Source organism: Platichthys flesus, chromosome 18 (genome assembly GCF_949316205.1).
Source record: "Platichthys flesus chromosome 18, fPlaFle2.1, whole genome shotgun sequence".
NCBI lineage: Eukaryota > Metazoa > Chordata > Actinopteri > Pleuronectiformes > Pleuronectidae > Platichthys > Platichthys flesus.
In genome coordinates this window covers 19,605,147-19,626,169 of record NC_084962.1, presented here as the reverse complement: position 1 = coordinate 19,626,169, position 21,023 = coordinate 19,605,147, and the positions used below count along the sequence as shown (strand labels likewise).

The window sequence follows — 21,023 nt, the reverse complement described above, 5'->3', positions numbered from 1 at the left end:
CGGTCTAATGAAAGTTTATATATATTTTTGTTACAGATTTTAATCATAAACTGAAGCAAAACCGAACTCCGTCTGAAAAGTTAACAGGTTTGTATAATTTCACTTCCTGCTAACGAACCGTGTTTTTACAGCGTGTGAATCCACTGAAGTGAGGAATAAAAACACGTTGTGGTTAATTCGGCGGACATGACATGTTGATTAGTTGATGATGAAACCAGTTAAATGGGAGTTTCCTGGTTCTTCAGGATAAACACAGCCAACATGTCATCCATGTTTATCACGGCCCGACACGTGTCTGACTTTGTGCTTTAACGTCTTTATGACACGTTCAGTTGTGTCGTTTATTTCTCGGTTGTGTAACTTTATTTTATAACGTGTGACATAACAGCACATGTGCCGGGGTTAGGTAATGACGCTAAGCTAACCGGAGCTAGCATCGCAGAGCCGGTTCCATGGTCTCCTCCTCCTCCCGGCTGCGGATGGTCTGGCGCCACTTGGTGAACGGTCGGATGGGAGAGATGGCTTCAAAAACACAGATGCCCACCCCTGAGGAGGCGCTGCCCGGGCGGCCGGACCCCATCAAGGTCTCCGGTAAGACGCACCACGGAGTCCCAGTTAGCTTTAGCACGTTAGCTGCTGCAGTGACCTCACGGCAGCAGACACACACAGATCGGTTTGTTTATCTCCTGTAGAGTCGACTTCCTCCCGCGTGAGGAACTGGTGCAACTGTATGTAAACATACACACATCATACATGTACATGCACAGACCATGTGACACGTATGTTGCTCATAACTCTAAAGAAAACAACTTAACTTTCACCTACATCACCTAAAACTACAGTATATAACTGTGTACAACTACAGCAGCCTCCTGATGTTACTACAACAATACTCATATAATACTACATCAGCCTCCTGATGCTACTACAACAGTACTCCTGTAAAACTACAGTATCCTCCTGATGTTACTACAACAATACTCATGTAAAACTACAGAAGCCTTCTGATGTTACTACAACAATACTCATGTAAAACTACAGCAGCCTTCTGATGTTACTACAACAATGCTCATATAATACTACAGCAACCTTCTGATGTTACTACAACAATACTCATATAAAACTACAGCAGCCTTCTGATGTTACTACAACAATACTCATAAAACTACAGCAGCCTTCTGATGTTACTACAACAATACTCATGTAAAACTACAGCAGCCTTCTGATGCTACTACAACAATACTCATAATACTACAGCAGCCTCCTGATGTTACTACAATAATACTCATGTAAAACTACAGCAGCCTTCTGATGTTACTACAACAATACTCATGTAAAGCTACTGCAGCCTTCCGATATTACTACAACAAATACTCATATAATACTACAGCAGCCTTCTGATGTTACTACAACAATACTCATATAAAACTACAGCAGCCTTCTGATGCTACTACAACAATACTCATGTTAAACTACAGCAGCCTTCTGATGTTAATACAACAATACTCATATAATACTACAGCAGCCTTCTGATGTTACTACAACAATACTCATGTAAAGCTACTGCAGCCTTCCGATATTACTACAACAAATACTCATATAATACTACAGCAGCCTTCTGATGTTACTACAACAATACTCATATAAAACTACAGCAGCCTTCTGATGCTACTACAACAATGCTCATGTTAAACTACAGCAGCCTTCTGATGCTACTACAACAATACTCATGTTAAACTACAGCAGCCTTCTGCTGTTACTACAACAATACTCATATAATACTACAGCAGCCTTCTGATGTTACTACAACAATACTCATGTAAAACTACAGCAGCCTTCTGATGTTACTACAACAATACTCATGTAAAACTACAGTCGCCGCCTGATATTACTACAACAATAATCATATAAAACTACAGCAGCCTTCTGATGTTACTACAACAAAACTAATATAAAACTACAGTCGCCGCCTGATGTTACTACAACAATACTCATATAAAACTACAGTCGCCGCCTGATGTTACTACAACAATATTCAGGAGGCTTCTCTCACAGACGGGGAGAGTAGAACCCTGTGTAAAGTTATCTACGTATCTTATACATGAACAACAGAAAATACACAAACTAAATGTTAATGACTTAGATAGGAGTGTGTCTGTGTGTGCAGGAGAGTTTTTTTATGTGTAAACAGACTCGACTGACAGAGACCACTGCCCTGACTGCTGCACTGAGTTGGCAGTCAGGGCAGTTGGCACCAGCCTGGACCCTCTTCACTACAAGTGAAGCTGCTGAGTCCTGGCACACGATGAATAGATCTGCACTGGCACTGAGCATCACACACACACACACACACACACACACACACACACTTGCTGCCCTTTAACATTATAAAGAGATAGATGACTAAAACAAACAGTAAGTCGTTGGTGTTTGGTTCCATGTTAAAGAAACAGAAGGAAATACTGAGATGACGAGTTTCAATCACAGGCTTGTTTTTTGATGTAGTTTGGATTTGGCTGGAGTGGAGTGGGGGTGTGGAGGGGTTAGGAGGGCGGGGGGGCCATTGCGGAAGGGCGATCAGGACGTTGCGAGGGTTCAGACGGAGTGGCAGACATGCTGGAGCGACGCCAGGGCTCCTCGGGAACACTGCCACAATCGAGAGAGACGAAGAAAGAAGCACAGAGGACGGGGAGAAGCTGTGCCTGGAGTGGAGAGACCTGGCAGGGCTTCCCGTCCTTTGTCTGTCTGGCTCAGGGCTGCAGCGCCAGAGGAAATCAAGAAATGTCCAAACACAGTTGCAGTGGTGGTGGACGGGGACGAGCTGCGCCTCGCCTCCGACAGAAAGAAGGAAAAGTACTTTCAACGGACTGAAACTCTTCTACGGAAAAGGATTCGGAGGAAGAAAAGGAGCCAAAACAAGCGTTATTCCTTTTTTAAATGAAATTCCGCATTGGAGCGATTGAATTTTGTGCAACGTGGCTGCAATTTCTCATGAGCTGACCTTTAATGTCAGTGGTAACAAAGAAGAAATTATGGAATTGCTTTTTTTGAGAGTCAAACAACATCCGTGACCTAGACGAGGACGGACGTGTGACTCCAACGGTTCCACCTGCAGCCAGAGGAAGGCCGACCACATGCGAGCAAGAGGTCTGTCCCTGAATGCTTGTTGGAACTTTCTGTATCTGCTGGAAACATTTGTATTTGTGGTCAAGTGTCTTGGGACGACATCAGTTTAAGTTTTGGAAGTAGGAACCTGTTATTCATTTTGTGTTTCTGTAAACTGATCTGAAGGTTACGAAGTAGGCCAAGCAAAAAATACGCTTTTATATCGTTAACTAAGCTGTTGACTCGGTTTCTTTTGAATAATAACTTTTGGATCTTAGATTCAGAACTATTCACGCAGGGAGATGGATGTGATTCTTGAACTTTTAAATGTTTGACGCTTTTGACTGAAAATCATAGATGTTCGGGTCATAACTACTTTTTGAGATCCAAAGAGATGGAAATGACTTTGCTAAGCTGGCTCTTTTAAAATGTCGTGTTACTTTTTCAACATTTGGGATATTGGATACACAAGTAGTAGCACATGTAAGTTTTAAAATAGATTCTGAGCCCAAACGGTTTCAATTAGGGCTGCAGTTAGTATTTAGTTTCACTGATTGTCTTCAAATAGATAAATTGTTTTGTTTTAAAAAATATCAATACAGTGAAAAAACTTCTAGAGTCGGATATTGATTCGTTAAATATCTTATGAATCCTCCACACTACACTTTTTAAGATAGCTACAACTCAACGAGAAGTATCAAGAGTTCTGATTGGTCAGATCTCTCTCCATATACCTATCATTGCTCAGGGTCAGTTCAATAGCTAAGTAACTTCTACTTTAACACACGTATTGATCTGGACACTCACACTAGTCAAACCGGTGTGAAAGGTTCTTCAGACGAGGTCCAGACCAGTGGACCCAACTTTAGTCAAACCCAAACTAACAGATCAAATGGAAACAAGTCAACAGACTCCTGAAACTTGATTCAGACTCTCAGGTAAAGACAGCCCCCCCCCCCCCGACTCCCAGACGAAGTGAAAGCAAAGAGCTAATGAAGAAGTTGATGTGATCCTCGTCACCAGCTCCTGCAGATGTGTTCAGACGTACGGCAGCTGCTGGGTGCAGGTTTCTTAATGAGCAGGTGTGAATCATTATTTTTGCAGCTTGCTGTCGCAGAACGTGAGATTTTCATACTGAGTCTTCGATCATGACAAATTAGGGATCATTGCCAATTTTCTAAATAAAGATGTTTTGGCCAAAATATTGGTGTGAACATATGCTCTCCTAATAATCCATATTGAAAATTACAAGTCATCAGCCATATCATCCAGAAGCAGTGTTGGACCTCAGTCCTGCTGTTATCACTGAATGGGAGTGTGTCCCGGCTGCAGCCAGGTTTCAGGGGTCACTTGTAGAAACACATTAAAGCTCTTTCACTTGGATTGAACTGCCCAACAATCACATGACGGTGTAGTATCCTGGTGTCCGGTATCAGACTCACAGATCCGGTGAATCCAGGTGAGGCTGTGTATCTGCTTGTCCACCACGCCACTCGTAAAGTGCCTGTGAAGAGATGTCAGGTTCAGACGGGCTCTCGCTCTCTATCCATCCACCTTCTGTCACAGCCGTTAGCTTGACAACACAGAGGGATGCCACTGAATGAATGAGTGAGTGAATGAACGTGTGTTTGTGTTCGATTCCATCAGGCCGTTCCCTTTGTTGTTTACACCACGGTCTGATAACCTTGACGGGGTGAGCGTGACGGGCATCTCAGATGTGGAGGAGCTGCAGAGAAAAGGATGGAGATGAAAAGATGGAGGGGAAACAGAGGCTGAGAGATGAACTGTGTCGGCACTCAGATCTTCAACGTTAACGTTTAAACCAAGAAGATCCAGGGAGACTCGTGATGGAACCAGTTCATACAGAGAACAAAGACTCGACCTGGCACTTAACAATCCAGGAGAGTTTGAAGGTCGTCAGTTCACAAGGCACCAGCTCCCGTCGGGTAGAAAGTTAGAATACAGCAGGATTATCAAGATTCACGGGAAGTGGGCGTGGAGGAAACTCGCAGAGGAGATGTGAGAACTTTAGTACGTCATGTCCTCCCTCCTCTGTGTGAAAGGTTTGGACGATTGGATTGCGACAACCTCCTGAACTCCCCCCCCACCCCCCCACCCCCCAGCCAACAGTCCACGTTCTTCAGAACTCTGTGCTGAGGCCAGAAAGCCATTTCGTGAACACACAGGCGTACCCAACAATTTGACAGATTCCATGTCTGAAAGGACCCAATCAGTCCTCCATCTTTTTTAAGTGCAAAGTGCGTTAAGACCTATTTCCTGCCCCCCCGCCTCGACCACACACTGTCTCACTGCTAATGGCTCAGAGTGATTGATCGAGTCAAACCCTCAGGGGATCGCACACGCACACAAGCACACAGACACACACACACATGGCTGTCAATCAAGCAGATGGTGATTCAATATTATCATACAGTTTATGGCACCGGCACTTTGCTGAGCAGAAAGAAACGCAGAATCAGGATTTCACAGTGACTCTGTCCTTTAGCTTAAAAAATGATATACACATTAAAATGCGTGTCAGAAATGAACATTCATCTTCAGCAGGTAGAAGAATGAAGAATGAACTCACAGCAATGAAAAGTCAAGGTCGTGAGAGAAGACGTTCTGTTTTCTTGTTTCATTTGTTGGATTCACCAATCAAGCTCCTTCAGGGGACGGATATCTACGGGTGTTTGAGATGTGGTGTGGTTCGATTGGATTCACTGAGGCCGTCGGCGATGCTATGTGCGTTAGCTTCGTGCTTTCGTCATTCCAGGATGTTGTTTTTTTACCATTAGCTGCATATTTTGGATTCTGCAGCTTCCTGGAGACGACCTGTGTGATTCGAGGCTGTCGGCAGCAGAACAACAAGGAGCTCTCCGATTGGTTGTAATGATGGGCAGCAATAAAAATGACGATGGCAATCAGAGCAGCTGATTTAAAGGCTCAGATAGAAAGAGAGAGGAGTAAATTGGGGGCGAGATACGGGTGGAGGAGAGAGATGTAAAGGGAAGATGATAAGGACGGGGTTGGAGGAAGATGAAGAAACCAGGCAATCAGAGAGGGAGACAGAGGAGGAGGAGGAGGAGAGGGTAGGGGTGGGGTGGGGGGGAGGTTACTTTGGAGATTTAATTGCAGTGCAGTTGAGGCAATCTTTTCTGTGTGTGTGTGTGTGTGTAGACTCTCCAATCTTCCCTAGCCAGACATTAGCTGCAGTGTTCATTTATCACTGTCAGGTCTGGAGCTCCAGGGGGTGAGAGGGGGGAGCCCTGCACGTTCAGCCCCGGCTCCTCTCTCCTGTCTGGGGTGCGAGGCCCTGGCCTGCCGCCCTCTGACTTCCACACACAACTCAAGCTCATCTGTTTTCTGCTGATTGATGCACAATATTACATGTTTTTGTGGCTTCAACATAACTTGACCTCAGTGTTGAGCAGATTGAACCGATTGGCCAACACAAGATGTCCAGTCATCAACTTTTTCTTTGTGCCAACCGGTGCAGTGTCAGTCACTGTGACCTTTGACCCCTGGGATCTAATCAATTTATCTTTGAGTCCAAGTGACAGCTGGCTGCAGATATCATCCATGTGTTGTTGAGTCTATCATAAATCCATAAAACCATGAGTGGATGTTTGTTCCACATTTCAAAGGATTGTCTGAGGAAATGAAAAGATAATGTTGATTCAAGGTGAAAAATAGTTTTGTCCAACGTGACAATCCCCTGAATCTGAGACGTTCATCACATAAGTGCTGAATTTGAACAAATTACCTCAAGAAATTGTTTAGATGTTTTGCTTTGTGAGATTAGAGCCACTTTGCCTTTGACCTTCAAATTCTAATCAGCTCTCCCGTCTCAACGTTAGGATCAATCATTTAGGAAAATGTACAAATAGAAACAGGCTGTGACGCAGCATCCTGACTCAGCACTTTGTTCACAGTGAGGTGTTTGTCCGTGTGTGTGTGTGTTAGTGTGTGTGTGCTCAGAATGACGATGCTGGTTTATCTCGGATAGAGAGAAATGTCGTGAAGCTCAGCTCTTTCTTTACAAACCTTAATAAATCTCTGAGATGCAAATTCTCAGAATCAATAATCCTGGTAGTGATGCAGCTCGATGCCAGTTTTTTTTTTTTAACACAACTTCACTGCTGACCCTTATTTAGTCTGGATTGTGTGTTTTATCACCTCGCTCTGGTTTCTGTGTCTTGCTACAGAAAATTAAAAAGTGATGGAGGATGTGATGAAAGGATGTGAAGATAAAGCAGAGAGCGCTGAGAGCCGATTGGCTGATTCTGGAGCAGTTCTGCCTGCCTTTACACACACATGTAGGCCTGAGCTGAAATAGAGCAGCACTAATGTGTGTGTGTGTGTGTGTGTGTGTGTGTGCCACAGATGTCACCATGAATAAAGGCCTGTTCTGTGATCAGGCTTATTATTGTGACAGGATTTAGGGAGCTGGAGAAGATTCTGGGAGGCAGGCTGGTTAGTCACACACGTACACACGCAATCACACACAAACACACACACTTACACAAACAGACACACACACAGTGTACCCAGAATGAAGTGGCTTGCTGTGTGAGTGTCCTGAAGTGCTTTCTAACCTCTTTACTGCCATTTTGAAGAAAATGTGTTGCCGGTACAAACAGTCACCAACTGGCCTCTACAGCTGATTCTGCTCATGAAGAGAAAAGTAGATCTTCTGTATCAGGTGGGATCATATCTGCTGTAATGTAAGGTTAAAGAATTCTGTGAAAGAACCATAAACACACACACACACACACACACACGCATTCGGCCTCACACACAAGAATTAAATGAATCAACAAGAAGTGTTGTTATCGTTCCCTCTGAGTTAAACGCGAATATGAGAACCGTCATTTCAAAGAAGCGTGAAATAATTACTTTTCAGGGAAATGCTTGCGTATATGCAATGTGTGTGTGTTTGTGTGTGTGTGTGTGTGTTTAAAGATAAGGTTGTTGAGGTTTTCCTTTTCTCTCTCTATTTCATGTGTTTTACAAATGATTTCCCACAGTTTCAGCCTCGTATGTCACAGTTTATACCTTTTTTTTATTTCATTATCATCCAGTTCTGCTGTGGTAAGCCGTGTGCAACTTCCTCGCTTATCGACAGAGATGCTGCAAAGAAGCACTGTGTGTTAGTGTGTGTCTGTTTGTGTGTGTGTGGGTTCCACAGTGATATCTACAGTTTGAATCTAAAGAAACATTTCAGATCTTACATACGTTTCTAGGTGGAGAGGGAAATAGATGACAGAGCTGATTTGCATCTTCTAATCCTACCTACCTGTTTTTAAGTTCTCCATGCAGACACACACACATGCACACACACACACACACACACACACACAAACACACAGAAAGAGAAGGCTGTTACATTCATTAGTATTCTGTCTGGACTTATTGTCTTACCCCACTGACATTAACATTTAAATTGTTTATCTGTGTGTGTGTGTGTGTGTGTGTATAAATATATATATGTGTATATATGTTTGTGTGTTGTGTGTATCTACGTGTGTGTAGCCAGTAATGAACATGCCTTAGCTTGTCCCTGAAGGCAGCCATTAGGAACACACACACGCACACACATACACACACACACACACACTGAGCAATAGTGTGAGAGGAGGGGGATGGAGGAGTTTCTGCAGCAGTAATAAGATGGAGGATCTAAAATGTTCATGTTGAAATCATGGAGATGTGCTCGTTGCTCTGCAGAAGGTTTATCGTGCTTTGATTTTATAGAATGTGACTGAAAACAGTATTATAGTATTACAGTATGTGTTTTTTCACATTTAAAATGTTAATATTTGGAGCAATATGGACATTTAAATGAAAAGAATACGTGTTTGGTCAAAAACATGAAAATTATACCAGATGTTAGAAAGAAAAGGCAAAATGAGTTTCTTCTTCTAAATTCTGATGGATTCTGATGACACATCACTTCATCTCTCTTTAAAATAAATGGTTTTTAATGCCCCCCCCCCCCCCCCCCCCCTCAGGCTCTGTGTGTGTGTCTGAACACATTGACACGCTGATAGTGTGTGTTCAATCTGACAGAGCTAACAATAGTAACACTGTACAGCGGAGGCTAAGTGAAGGGGGGGCTGTTGAGGGACTGAAGATGAGGAGCCGACATCCAATCACTGAAGCTGCAGCTCCGCAAACCTTCCTCCCTCGGAACCTGTGCGTGTCTGTGTGTGTGTGTGTGTGTGTGTGTGTGTGTCAGTCTCACACTCACTCTGCAGGATGAAACACTGTAATCAGAATAACAAGAACGACTCAGAGAATCATAGAATGTGTGTTGTGTGTGTTTTTTTTTATGTGTGCTTGTGTTTCCCGAGTTGAAATCATGCTTTGTACAAAATGTTAAATTCAAATTGATGATTACAGATTTATGTTTTCGAGTTTGTGTGTTTGAAGCGCTGCTGACTGGCTGCCACTTCCCATCTGGCTGCTTTTGTCTATAGGCATGTTGCCCCTCGTGACAAATACGCTGCCATGCATAAAGATTGTGCGTGTGTGTCTGTGTGTGTGTCTCTTTGTGTGTGTGTGTGAATAAGCGGGAGGATGTACGGAGGGAGGATCCAGATGTTGGGTTCATTCTCGTCCTCCTCTACCCCATTTCATTTATTTTAATCCATGTCCCTCCCCCACAGCATCGTACAGCAAGCCATCTGCACACACACACACACGCACACACTCACACACACACACAGGGACACACACACACACAGCCTCCAGCATGTTATAACGCTGATGCGTGTTAGCACAGCCAGGTGGCTGGGTGGCCTCAAATGGTCCTCATGCACCTCTGGCTCTGTGCTGATTGGAGTGAATTCAGCTGCTATGAAATTATGCAGAGCTGCTCACCACTGTTTAAGTGGGTCAACGTGTGTGTGTGTGTGTGTGTGTGCGTGCGGGTGTGTGTCCCACATGTGAATTCAGTGCTGTAGTTTGTGTTTTCTTGTTTTGCTGGTGCAGGCTCATTAAAAATGAAATGTTGGTTTGAAACACACTGTTTCCTCCCAGACGGCGGCTTATTAATGTGGTTTCACCAAATCAGTCATTTGGTGTGTGGGAGAATTCAAACCTCTGTGGAACTTCCTGTACCTTCATTACAGAGTCAGGAGCGATAACACTTTTCTATTCTTGAGGAAAAACCGAGCTTGTGTTTAATTTATACAACAACATAAAAACAGGTGCATTTCATATACAGTGACATGTAGAAATAGATTGAATAGATCAGAAGACGGCGTTGCTCTCGTGTAATATATCACTTTTCACAGACTGACCCTCAAACGATGAGCGTCATAGATTCTTAATCCTGCCTTCATGTTCATAACCTCTGTCTCTGTCTTACTTTGTCCTGCAGCCAAACATGACGTGAGCGGCAACAAGACTGTTCCACCTTTCCCAGAGGGGACGGAGATGGTCATGTTCGGTAAGTGTCCTTTAAAATAAATTAACATCTATGGGTTGAACATGGCTCATAAGGCCACCTGGTGTATGAATCTGTCTTTGACCTGGGAGGGGCCAGTGTCTACGTAGAGTTCGCTCTACGTCATGATGCTGCCGCTCTACGGACTCGCTCACACCGTTTGATCCGCTCCAGATACCGGCCCTGTGTGGGTCGAACCCTCGGGACCACCACGCTCGGCCAACACAGTCGCCTCAGGCCCGGCTGTCTCAGCACCAGCCGCTCGGGGCGACTGAGGACTCACCAAAACTTCACACAACATTTCTGTTGTGATAGTGTGTGTGTGTGTGTGCTGCTACTAGAGTCGTTGTGGCTATCTAGACAACCGAGATAACTTAGCTGCAGCTAGTTGGTATTTCCAGGGAGAGGCTCTCCAGCCCACACTTATTGCTGAAGTTAATTTCTTGTCTGTTAAATAGTTTCTTGTGTCGTTGTGATGACTTCTCCTTTCTGCTCTTGAAGGCATGGGCTGCTTCTGGGGAGCCGAGAGGAAGTTCTGGAGTCAAAAGGGAGTTTATTCCACCCAAGTGGGCTACTCTGCAGGATACACACCCAACCCCACCTACACGGAGGTCTGCACAGGTACAGGTCCCCCCCCCCCCCCCCCACACACACACACTGTGTGCTGGTCACTGTTTTCTACTGAGAGTCAATAGATTGTGGAAAACAAGATACAAATAAACAGAGCAGGGAATCATTCTCCCCCAGGCCCTATTATAGTGGGGCATGGATTAGGATGCTATTGATGCCTGACCACTGAGTAGACTGTGTGTGTGTGTGTGTGTGTTTGTGTGTATGTGAGTGTGATGCGTGTCCAGACCTCCCAGTGACTCCTCCAGCCAGTAATGAATCCATCATTAGACCTGCACCCCCGCCTGTCTCTCTCTCTCTCTCTAACTTAGTTTTACTCTTCCAAACACTCACAGAACAAGTGTCTGTCAAACCGGGGGGGGGGGGGGGGAGGTTCACTTGATTCATTGATAGAAAAGTCTCGGTGAGAGGAACAGAGCGTGTCTCTGCCGGTGGAAAGATGGACGTGTGTTGTTTGTTTCACACGGTGACTTGGCAGAGAAGATGGAAGCTTGGCTGAAACCAGGTGCTTCTCACACCTTCACGTCTTCAGGAGAAACAAACAGAAGATGTTGATGATGATGTGAATATTCATTGTTGGTTAAATATTTACACACACACACACACACACGTTTAACGTCCACACACACAAGACATGTTTATTATTTAAAACCATTTAAATGATTCGAGATGAGCTCTGTCATCAAGGAAAAGGAAGAAACTCTTCAATAATGGTAAATTCAGTCTTTATTTTATATTTCTATACGTATTTTAAAGCTGCGCTAATCATAGTTATCGAATATAAATGCGATGCAGAACAATATATTACAGATTCAAACTAAATCATGGAATATTGTTGGGAGGAAAACAGAAACTGATGAGATTAAGAACTGAACCGGGATCAGGCATAAGACTGAGGAATGAGAACTAATAACTAAATCAATAATGAGACCGAGTCATTTCTAAGTGAAACAGGAAACAACAAGTTCAATCTCCAAACAAAGTCCAGACTCATTCAAAAGTCCTTTACTTTCCAACAGAGGGAATAATAATAAGACCTCTGCAGTTAAATGTTCATTAAGTGGACGGAGGATCTCTGCAGCTTTATTCTTATATTTCGGTTCCAACCACCACTTTATTTCTCATCCTGTCCAAGATGAATTTATTCCTGTGAGATCGGCCCGGTGAGGCATTCGTTTAATATCGACCGCCGCTTTGTCTCTGTTCGCCAAATATCCACCGAAGGAATCCATAAGTCCTGATATTAAAAAAGTAATAAGAAGGAGAGCGAGTGACGGAGATAGGAGTGGAGGAGGAGACGGGAGAAGACGAGGTTCAGCCTAACGGGTCAAACTCATTACCGCCACCAGCTGCTGTCTGTCTGCACGACTCAGCGTTTCCTAACGGGACAATTAGCACCGTGAATCACGTGGCCCTTTCTGAGGGAGGGGCCTGATTCTTGATTCTCAGTTGATTCCGTTTTGACTGAATTCCATAAATACACCAAAATACTCCCAATGACGACTGAGGGGTCCCGTCGGGTTATTTGAGGAAAGACCTTCAGACCATTAACAGGAAGTTGAGACAGAACTAAACTACTGAAGAGGAGATAGAAGCTGAAGGGTTTGTTATGTGTGATCAATCAAAGACCTCCAGTTGAAATGTTTGTGACATGATTCACTCAGTGGAGTTAAACCTGTGTGTGTTTGCATCGTGCAGGTAGAACCGGGCACAACGAGGTGGTGAGGGTCGTCTTCCATCCCGAGCGGATCAGCTTCTCCAGCCTGCTGAAGGTCTTCTGGGAGAGCCACAACCCGACTCAAGGTACGAGAGCGTCTGGGCTCTAACACAAGCTTCTTTCTAACAAGTGTTTTGAAAGAGTACTTTGGTTAAACAGACGAGAAGAAACACTGAGATTTCAAGAATCATGCCGTCACTCTTGATTTGTAGTTGTCCTCTCTCAGTGGCCCTCGTACTCTGATGTCGTTCTGTGTTGTCTTATTGTTTTCCTATTGAAATGTTCCAAACAAAGAACTTTGCCTTTCCCCTCTAAGTTTTTCAGACACTGTTGGTCAATTATCTTGTAGAGAAACTTCTGATTTACCCAGATCAGCCGTCTGCTGATACGTCGGAGGAGGAAATTAGAAATTGGCTAAAAGTGAGGAGCCAATCAAACAGGCCGAGCAGCTGAGAGAGAAATGATGAAATGATAACGAGATGAAATGATAACGAGATGAAATGATAACGTGATGAAATGATAACGAGATGAAATGATGGGATCACAGGGAAAAAACTAAAACTGCATTCGGGACAGACAAGTCATATTTTTGGAAACACTTCTGGTTTCCAGATGATGTGAAGTTCTCTCTACCAGGATGAAAGCACCTCATGTTCAAATCCTCAAACTTGTGTGTGTGTGTCTGTGTGTGTGTGTGTGTGTCTGTGTGTGTGTGTTCAGGGATGCGTCAGGGGAACGATACTGGGACCACGTACCGCTCCGGCATCTACACCTACACAGAGCTGCAGCTGCAGGAAGCCTTGGCCTCCAGAGATCAATACCAGCAGGTAGATGAGACTGCAGGATGCATCCTTCCTCTGTTAATCACTCCATCATCATCATCATCATCTGCTCTCCTGTCCTCTCCTCATCCATTTCTATTTAATCGGTCTTCCCCCCCCCCCCCCACCCCCCCTGCATCAGAGACACTTCTGATGGCAGCAGATGGAGACGGACATGAAATGGATTTGTCTGCATGTGCATGTAACACTCGCCATATATACCCATATGCTGTTTTTTAAGTGAACACACACACACACACACACACACACACACACTCTCTCTCTCTCCTGCTGAGACTTCTGCACCACCACGCCACCAACAGGGCTTGTTGCCATGGAAACTGACGAGGAAGAGGCTTCTCTCTTCCTCTCTTTTCTTCTCTCGTTCTATTCCGGTGGAGTCTGGTCTTTTTGTTCTCTGCTCTTCTTCTTCTTCCCCCTCGTTCACGTCTCTCCGAGCAAAAGTCCTGGTTCTGAGCTCCGGGCTCTTTTAAACGGACGTGAACCCTTAAAGACAAAAGTGCAGACGTGCTCGGGCCATTGGATCGTTACAAAGTCCCTGGGTGTTTGTAAGAGGGACATTTATAGCGGAGACACGTGTCCAACAGAGAGGAGGAGGGAACATGTCGGAACACGGAGACACCGGGACACTGAGTCTGCTGACAGGTGGAAAACACAGGGAGTGGGGGACTGAAACAGAAAAGTTGACTCGTGCGACGTTCAAAGTTCAAAGCTCGGTCACCAGGAAACAAAGGACTTATTTGAAGTGAAAGGAAATTAATACATATTCTTAAACTTTAGTTTCATGTGTTGTGAACATTTAAATATCTTCACTCTTATTACTCCTGTTAATTAAAGGACAATTTCAGCTTTGTTTATTTGTTTCAAACCGCTGCATCGTTTGGGATGCTCACAGCTTTGTGTCTGTATTTGTGTGTCCGTGTGTGTATGTGTGTTTGTGTTTTGATTGGTTACGGCCAGAAGCTCTTATCCATGATGGTCGTTTGATTGACAGATGCTCACAACAGTTTCTCTCTGTCTTTAAACTGTGACGAGTCCACGGATAGATTCTTCTTCTCCTCGTCGCTCCATCAGAACCGCTCTGTGTTTTGTTTCCGCTCTTTTTCTCCTCACCAGATTGCCTCCCCCCCTCTCCCATCTGTGTGTGCGTGTGCATGTGTGCGTGTGCGTGTGTTGGCCTATAGCAAACGCACTCCATGCCAAACCATCTGGGCCTTAAATCTGTCCTCAACGAAAGTCGCTTTAGTTGCAAAACTAACACACACACACACAGACACACACGGGTTTGTTCACATTATGTTTTGGCATCTTTTTAATGTTCTTAACTTTGTGTTGGTCTCAGGTCGTCTGTATCGTGTTTCCTACAAATACGAGCGTCTTTTAGCCAGAAGCCACGAGGACGTTTCACAGACTGAATAAAGACCAACGCAGTGTCGATGTCACTTCCTGCCGTTACAGGAAGTGAAGCCATTATCTAAGAAACTGCCGCCGCCATTTTGCTCTTTCAAAATTCTACAGAGAACCTGCATTTCTCTGATCTTATTTTTTACACCATATTGGATATGTGAACTGTCAGCTCGCTATCCTCCCTCCCACCAGCCAGAAGCTAAGCCAAATTATCCCCGGACTCGAACGCTGCCATCCGGCTCATTTGGATTCCCGCTCGACCAATCGCTGCGGATGTAGATTCTCTGGAGGATTCACAGCGAGCGCGTGGGAGCGTCTCTTACAGACACAAAACCAAAAAGAATAGAAATATGTCAGGATGATCTGTACTCTGACGTTTGAGTTTGGTCCATGTCCCCTCTGCTAACATGGAGAAGCCAGGGTTTATGATGTATACTTAGGGGGGGGGGGGGCTGTTGCGTCGTCCATCTTTAATCACAGTCTAGAGATCCCTTCCCTTCGCTCTCTCTCCCACCCTGACTCTGTGTAAAGTGAGTTCACGCTCATCACAGGTCGACTCCTTGCCTCCGCAGTGGCCGCTCCTTCTTCCTCCTCCCGAACAAAGTGAAAATGTAAAATGCATCCCAGCTCAGAGGAAGCACCTAGCAGACACTTCCTGAATCCTCATTAATATCCGCTCTGATCCTCGGAGTCTCTCTCCCCGTCTCCTTTCCAGCCACGTTTAACAAGCCTGAGAGTAGAACATGTAGAGGACAAAGTGAAATAGAGATGGAGGAGGAGGAGGAGAGGAAGTTAAGGTGATGGAGGGAGGCAGGAAGATGGAAAAGAGAGAGAGAGAGAGAGAGAGAGAGAGGGAGCAGTGTGGTTAATTTCGTGTCAGGGTATTGACTTCGCCACCTGGCTTGATTGTATTGTTCACGCAGAGAGTGATTGGGGAATTTTGTGTGTGTCTGTGTGTGTGTCTGTGTGTGTGAGTGTGAGAGGTACAACAGCACTGCAGATAATTACCTTGCAGGCGGCTGGCGGTTGTCTGCAGCATGAAAGGAGCCTCCCTTTTCTTCTCCTGCCTCCTACCCATCATTAGGGTGTGCACTGCATCTAAAACGGCAGATGGAAGAAGTGTGTGTGTCTGTGTGTGTGTGTGTGCTTTATGTAATAGTGTGTGCTCGCTCAGTGGGTGCAGCATGGGTGCTAAAGCAGTGTGTACTCATTGTCCTGGCATCTCTTTCTCTCTCCTGCTACATTTTCCTCTGGTGAACATGTTTCTGCTCCCCGGCACCAAACAGCTGCTTCTCTTCTCCTTCTCTTTCCTCTTTGTCTATGAAAATCCCTCTCAGGCTTCACCTTCCCTCTGTTCCTCTGTTCCTCTGTTCCTCTTGTTCCTCTGTTCCACCGTTTCTCTCTCCCCGTGTCTTGCGGGTGCTTATCGCCGCTGTTCACGTGTTCCCTGCTTCACCAGACCAGTCAAGGTATTTGCATTCCAAATGAGCAATCTACTTCTCTGACATGCAAATGAAGGGATGTGAATTATGCATTTATAGCCGGCTGCTAACACAGCAGAAGGGAGGCCATTAGACCAGAATAATGGAGAATGCAGTGATTCTGGGTATCACAGGTAGCAATGGATTGAAGTCAGTGCTTCTAGTTTCCACTTAAAGAGCCTGTGGCCACTTATATTCATTATCTGAGAGGGACTCTCCACTTTAATGTGTTAATGCTTCAACCTTTAGAATAATAGGAGGCTCTGGAAAGACTGTTGTCGCAGTTTACTTGGATTCACAGCAGCTACTGTGGTTTTCAATCAGGACCACCCAGGACATGTCAGTTTTGTCAAATGACTCCTGAAGCTTCCTTTATGTTTATGACCTTCATCTTTATGTTTTTTGTGCACCAAACTCATTATTTGGCAAATAAATCACAATTAGCTCCATGCTACGTCCGGAGTTGTGGAGCTAATGGGCGACAAAGACACTTTAATGCTTCGACGTGCAGAAAAACATCTTTTTAAAATGTTTTAAAACATATAAATCCAAAGGTGAGGAACAGATTGTTCTGCAATTTCTCCTAAAGTTAAAAGTGAGAAGTAAAAATGATCCCTGATGTGGGATCAGTCAATTTGATTTTATCTGAAAAGTCTTCCAGAAGATGTGAGAAGAGCGAAATGCTTCAGTTGATGGACGACACATTTCCACCTCCTCCTGTTGACCAATGACCTTTCACCCTTTGTTATCGGTTTGACCTCGTCTTCTCTCAGGAATCTGTCGTTTGGGGGTCGAGCTGTGTTCAGTAGACCGGGCAGATGATTCCAGAGACAGAAAAACTTTCGACACGTGTTTAACACAACAGTACGATCCGGTATCTTCACTGTGTAGAGCGGAGCACCCGCCCCGCATCAGTTTTTGTGGGAATCAAACCAGCGGGATTGGCTGGCTCGCTTTGCATCAGAGGACATTTGCACAAAGTTGAGTCTTTCTCAACTTCTCCTCCGTAGTCGCCGCCGGGCGCCTTTTAAAATCTCTTTAACTCAACAATGAGAATCAGCCTATCACAGTAATGGGATTTGATTATATCTACGTGAATGTTCCCATTATTCTAACATGCAGACTTTAGTGGATGAAACTTTCTTTGGATGGTTTTCTGATGTTGTTCTTCTCTGACTCAGAGACAAGAGGAGTTTATCCACAGTGTCTCTGTAGATATCTAAACAAGTAGGAGAGGCAGTGACTCACTGGACTCTGACCTCTTCTCAATGACGTCCTCTCTGGACAAGCGCCATAACAATCTGCTTCTCTGTTGCCACAACCAAATCAGTGAAAATATGATATTTCCAAGGGCTTTTACTTTGAAATGCTACATCAGAATGTCCTGATATTGTCGGAGTGAGACTCTGAGGTGATGAACTGTCTATCGTGACCTGAAATTAATCTGTGGAAACAATCACAGTGTGTTATTTTGATGCTTGAATTTAAGTAACTAATTATTCACACCATGGTCATGAGAAATCCCTAATTTTTCTATTTTTCAAGTCTCAATTGTCTCTGGAATACATTCAAACATAATTCAATTTTCTGAAGTGATGCAATTATGAAAAAGTTCCCAACTTTGTCTTTCATTTTCTCAAAAATTCTGCATTCAAATCCTATGAAAGTTAACACACAGACAGTGGGGGGGAGGTGAAATATCTGTGTCACCTCTCAAGGTTGTTTTTTTAAATATTATTTAATATGATCACGTTTTAATTCTGAAGAGTCTCACTTGGTCTGTTTCTCGTTCTACTGTAATTTGACTTGACTCGGTTCCATTACAAGTTATTTTACCTCTTACTTCTGTTAAAAGTCTCTTTTCTTGGTCTCTATATAAATTATCCTTCTGAATATCATAACTCTGGCCTGAGTCTCAAACTGCAGCTCAGACAGAAGCACAGAACCCCGTCCTGACTCGCCGCTGCGCTCTACCTTCACACTACTTACTCAAATTAAATTGTGGCGTCAGTACAGTCACGGTGGGAAGTGTTCACAGGAGCTGATGGATCAAGCGGGGGGGGGGGGGGGGGGCAGCAGACACTCTCTGTCCATTAGAAGGCGAACACGCCGACGTTACAGCTTCAGTCTCTCTGGTGTGTTCTGCTGTGGAAGCATGGCCGACCCTGTGGGTTTGTTTGCTGACATGTTCTTTAACAACTTCCGTGCGCTGACGTCAATGGAGTTAAAAGGGTTTTCGAACAATTAGCTCTCACTAACTATTAGAGGCACCAATGTGTGAAATTACCCATCACAGCTTTAGGCCTGATTGTTTTTGGAACTAAAAATACACAGAGAACTTTTTTTTTTTTTTATTATTATTTCCCCGGAGGAGTTCATTCCAAATCAAACTGCCTGAGAGGAGTTCTACCATTTAACACTGAACCTGTCTGAACATTCACTTTATGATAAATGCACTAATCTATACGTGCAGAACAGAAACAGTATTAACGTGTTTCCTGTTACTTTTCACGTACTGTCTGTCATAATCAAACCAGCAGCTTGACGAAGTGAGTCTGATGTTGAAGAGTGAAGCTGAACTGAGATCAGTTTAAAAGACTCTGGAGTTATTAAAAAACAATATTCAGCAGGAAACTGATAAAACATGAAGAGTTCTGAGCAGAGTTTGGTGGATTTGCTACAGCAGCAGCTCTTCTGGTTCAGGAAGCAGAGGATCATGGGTAATATCCAGCGTTCAGAGTCGGGCTCGGTGGAGAAACGGTCTTTTTCTTGTCCCGTGCAGAACAGCAGGTCGGCTCCTAAAAGGGAAAACATGTAGATGTCAAACCCAATTCAGCTCCACCACACGATTAAATATACAACTCTGCTGTAAACATGCACACGTGCACAAAATCACAGACACACTCTTCCACCATCAATGAGACTGTCATTGTGTTTGTGTGTTTGTGTTTGTGTGTTTCTTTTTTCATGTGCATTTCTCTTTGTCTTTTACCCACACGCCACCTGGTTGAGTAGTTTGAATCACGAGGAGGTGAAAGTGTCATCACCAACTGATTCTTCTGTGTACGTGTGTATAGTGTGTATTTGTGCCACTATGCTTGGAGCTACACACGTGCTTTCGCATAACCAAATTAATTCCGTCTCATGTTGCAGTGAGACGACTCTTTTCAGTGTGAAGCCCTGAAAAGAGTCGTCCAACTGGAAGTCACATTCTGGATCCCTGTGTTTTGTTTTCATTTGAAATCCAAACGATTAACGGCGACATGTGATTCTGCTCCAGGTTCTGACGGAGGGCGGCTTCGGTCCAATCACAACAGAGATAGCCGAGGCGAAGCCGTTCTACTACGCTGAGGATTACCACCAGCAGTACCTGAACAAGAACCCCGGCGGATACTGTGGCCTGGGCGGGACCGGAGTCTCCTGCCCAATAGGAATCAAGAAGAAGACCTAGGTTGACGGTGGCAGGGATTTCTTTAAAGGCTTTAAAATGCTCACAAATGCAAGGGTTAGGGTTTCATTAAAAATAACGGCATGAAGCTTCTCTGATGCGTTGAGGCACCACGTAGCACCTGCCTCTTATCTGCAGCAGCCGATGAAGTGAAAGAACAGATGTGCGGTGTTGTTTGGAAACGTGATGACTTCACTGAACCTGCTTTCTGACGTCTTCAGGGGAAAGTAAAAAAGAGGAGACGTTAGCGAGCGAGTTCCCACACATGGGACACACCCTCCCAGTATGGAGGCTTCTTTATACAGAGCAATGTCCCAATATCCATAACCTTATATCCATAATCTTATATCCATAACCTTATATGCCTTGCGTTAGTCTCCACAGCAGTTTAGGATAGTTTCTGATTGAACTGACAGGTCAACCATTCCAGTACCTGACAGTATATTTGAGTGAATTGTAAAAGGAATGCAAACCCTTAGAATGTAAATCAAAAAATGGACGACGTGTGTCAATCATGACCCGTTTTTATATCATCAAATAACCAAACCTTCCACCTGGAATGACACAAAACATGTATTTGACTCCATGTCCCATCTGCTAACATGGAGGAGGCAGGGTTTATAACCCACACTGCAGCCAGCCACTAGAGGGCGACACTGTTTTGAGCCGTCGTATATCGTCCATCTTTCCCAATGTCATCTCTCCTCTGGTTTGAGCTCCAGAAGAAGACGATGATTTGTTTCTGTCAGCTTGTTTTATGATATTATTCTTTTAAACTGATTTAGTTTCATAGTTTACATCATTAAAGCATTACAATCCTCTCAAAGCAGTTCACTGTCTTTTCTGATTCCTGACTCGTGATATTTGAACCTGTGAAAACTTGACCTTTGCATTTTGGAAAGAAAACTCAGAGTAAATGATTCTCAGGAGTTTTTTACTG

At 44.2% G+C, this 21,023-nt stretch overlaps 1 protein-coding gene across 2 annotated transcripts; it reads left to right on the top strand.

Moving 5' to 3' along the window:
* The first annotated feature begins 240 nt into the window (after nt 1-240).
* On the top strand, nt 241-20,909 carry msraa (methionine sulfoxide reductase Aa). 2 transcript variants are annotated; one of them, XM_062411625.1, is made up of 6 exons: nt 241-591; nt 10,493-10,561; nt 11,060-11,179; nt 12,887-12,991; nt 13,626-13,732; nt 19,916-20,909. In XM_062411625.1, exons 1-6 carry the CDS (start codon nt 453-455, stop codon nt 20,084-20,086), a joined length of 711 nt encoding a protein of 236 aa, XP_062267609.1. In that variant the 5' UTR covers nt 241-452; the 3' UTR covers nt 20,087-20,909. The 2 variants fall into 2 exon arrangements, with proteins under 2 accessions (XP_062267609.1, XP_062267610.1); XM_062411626.1 differs by lacking the exon at nt 241-591 and adding an exon at nt 2,667-3,147.
* The last annotated feature ends 114 nt before the right edge of the window (nt 20,910-21,023 follow it).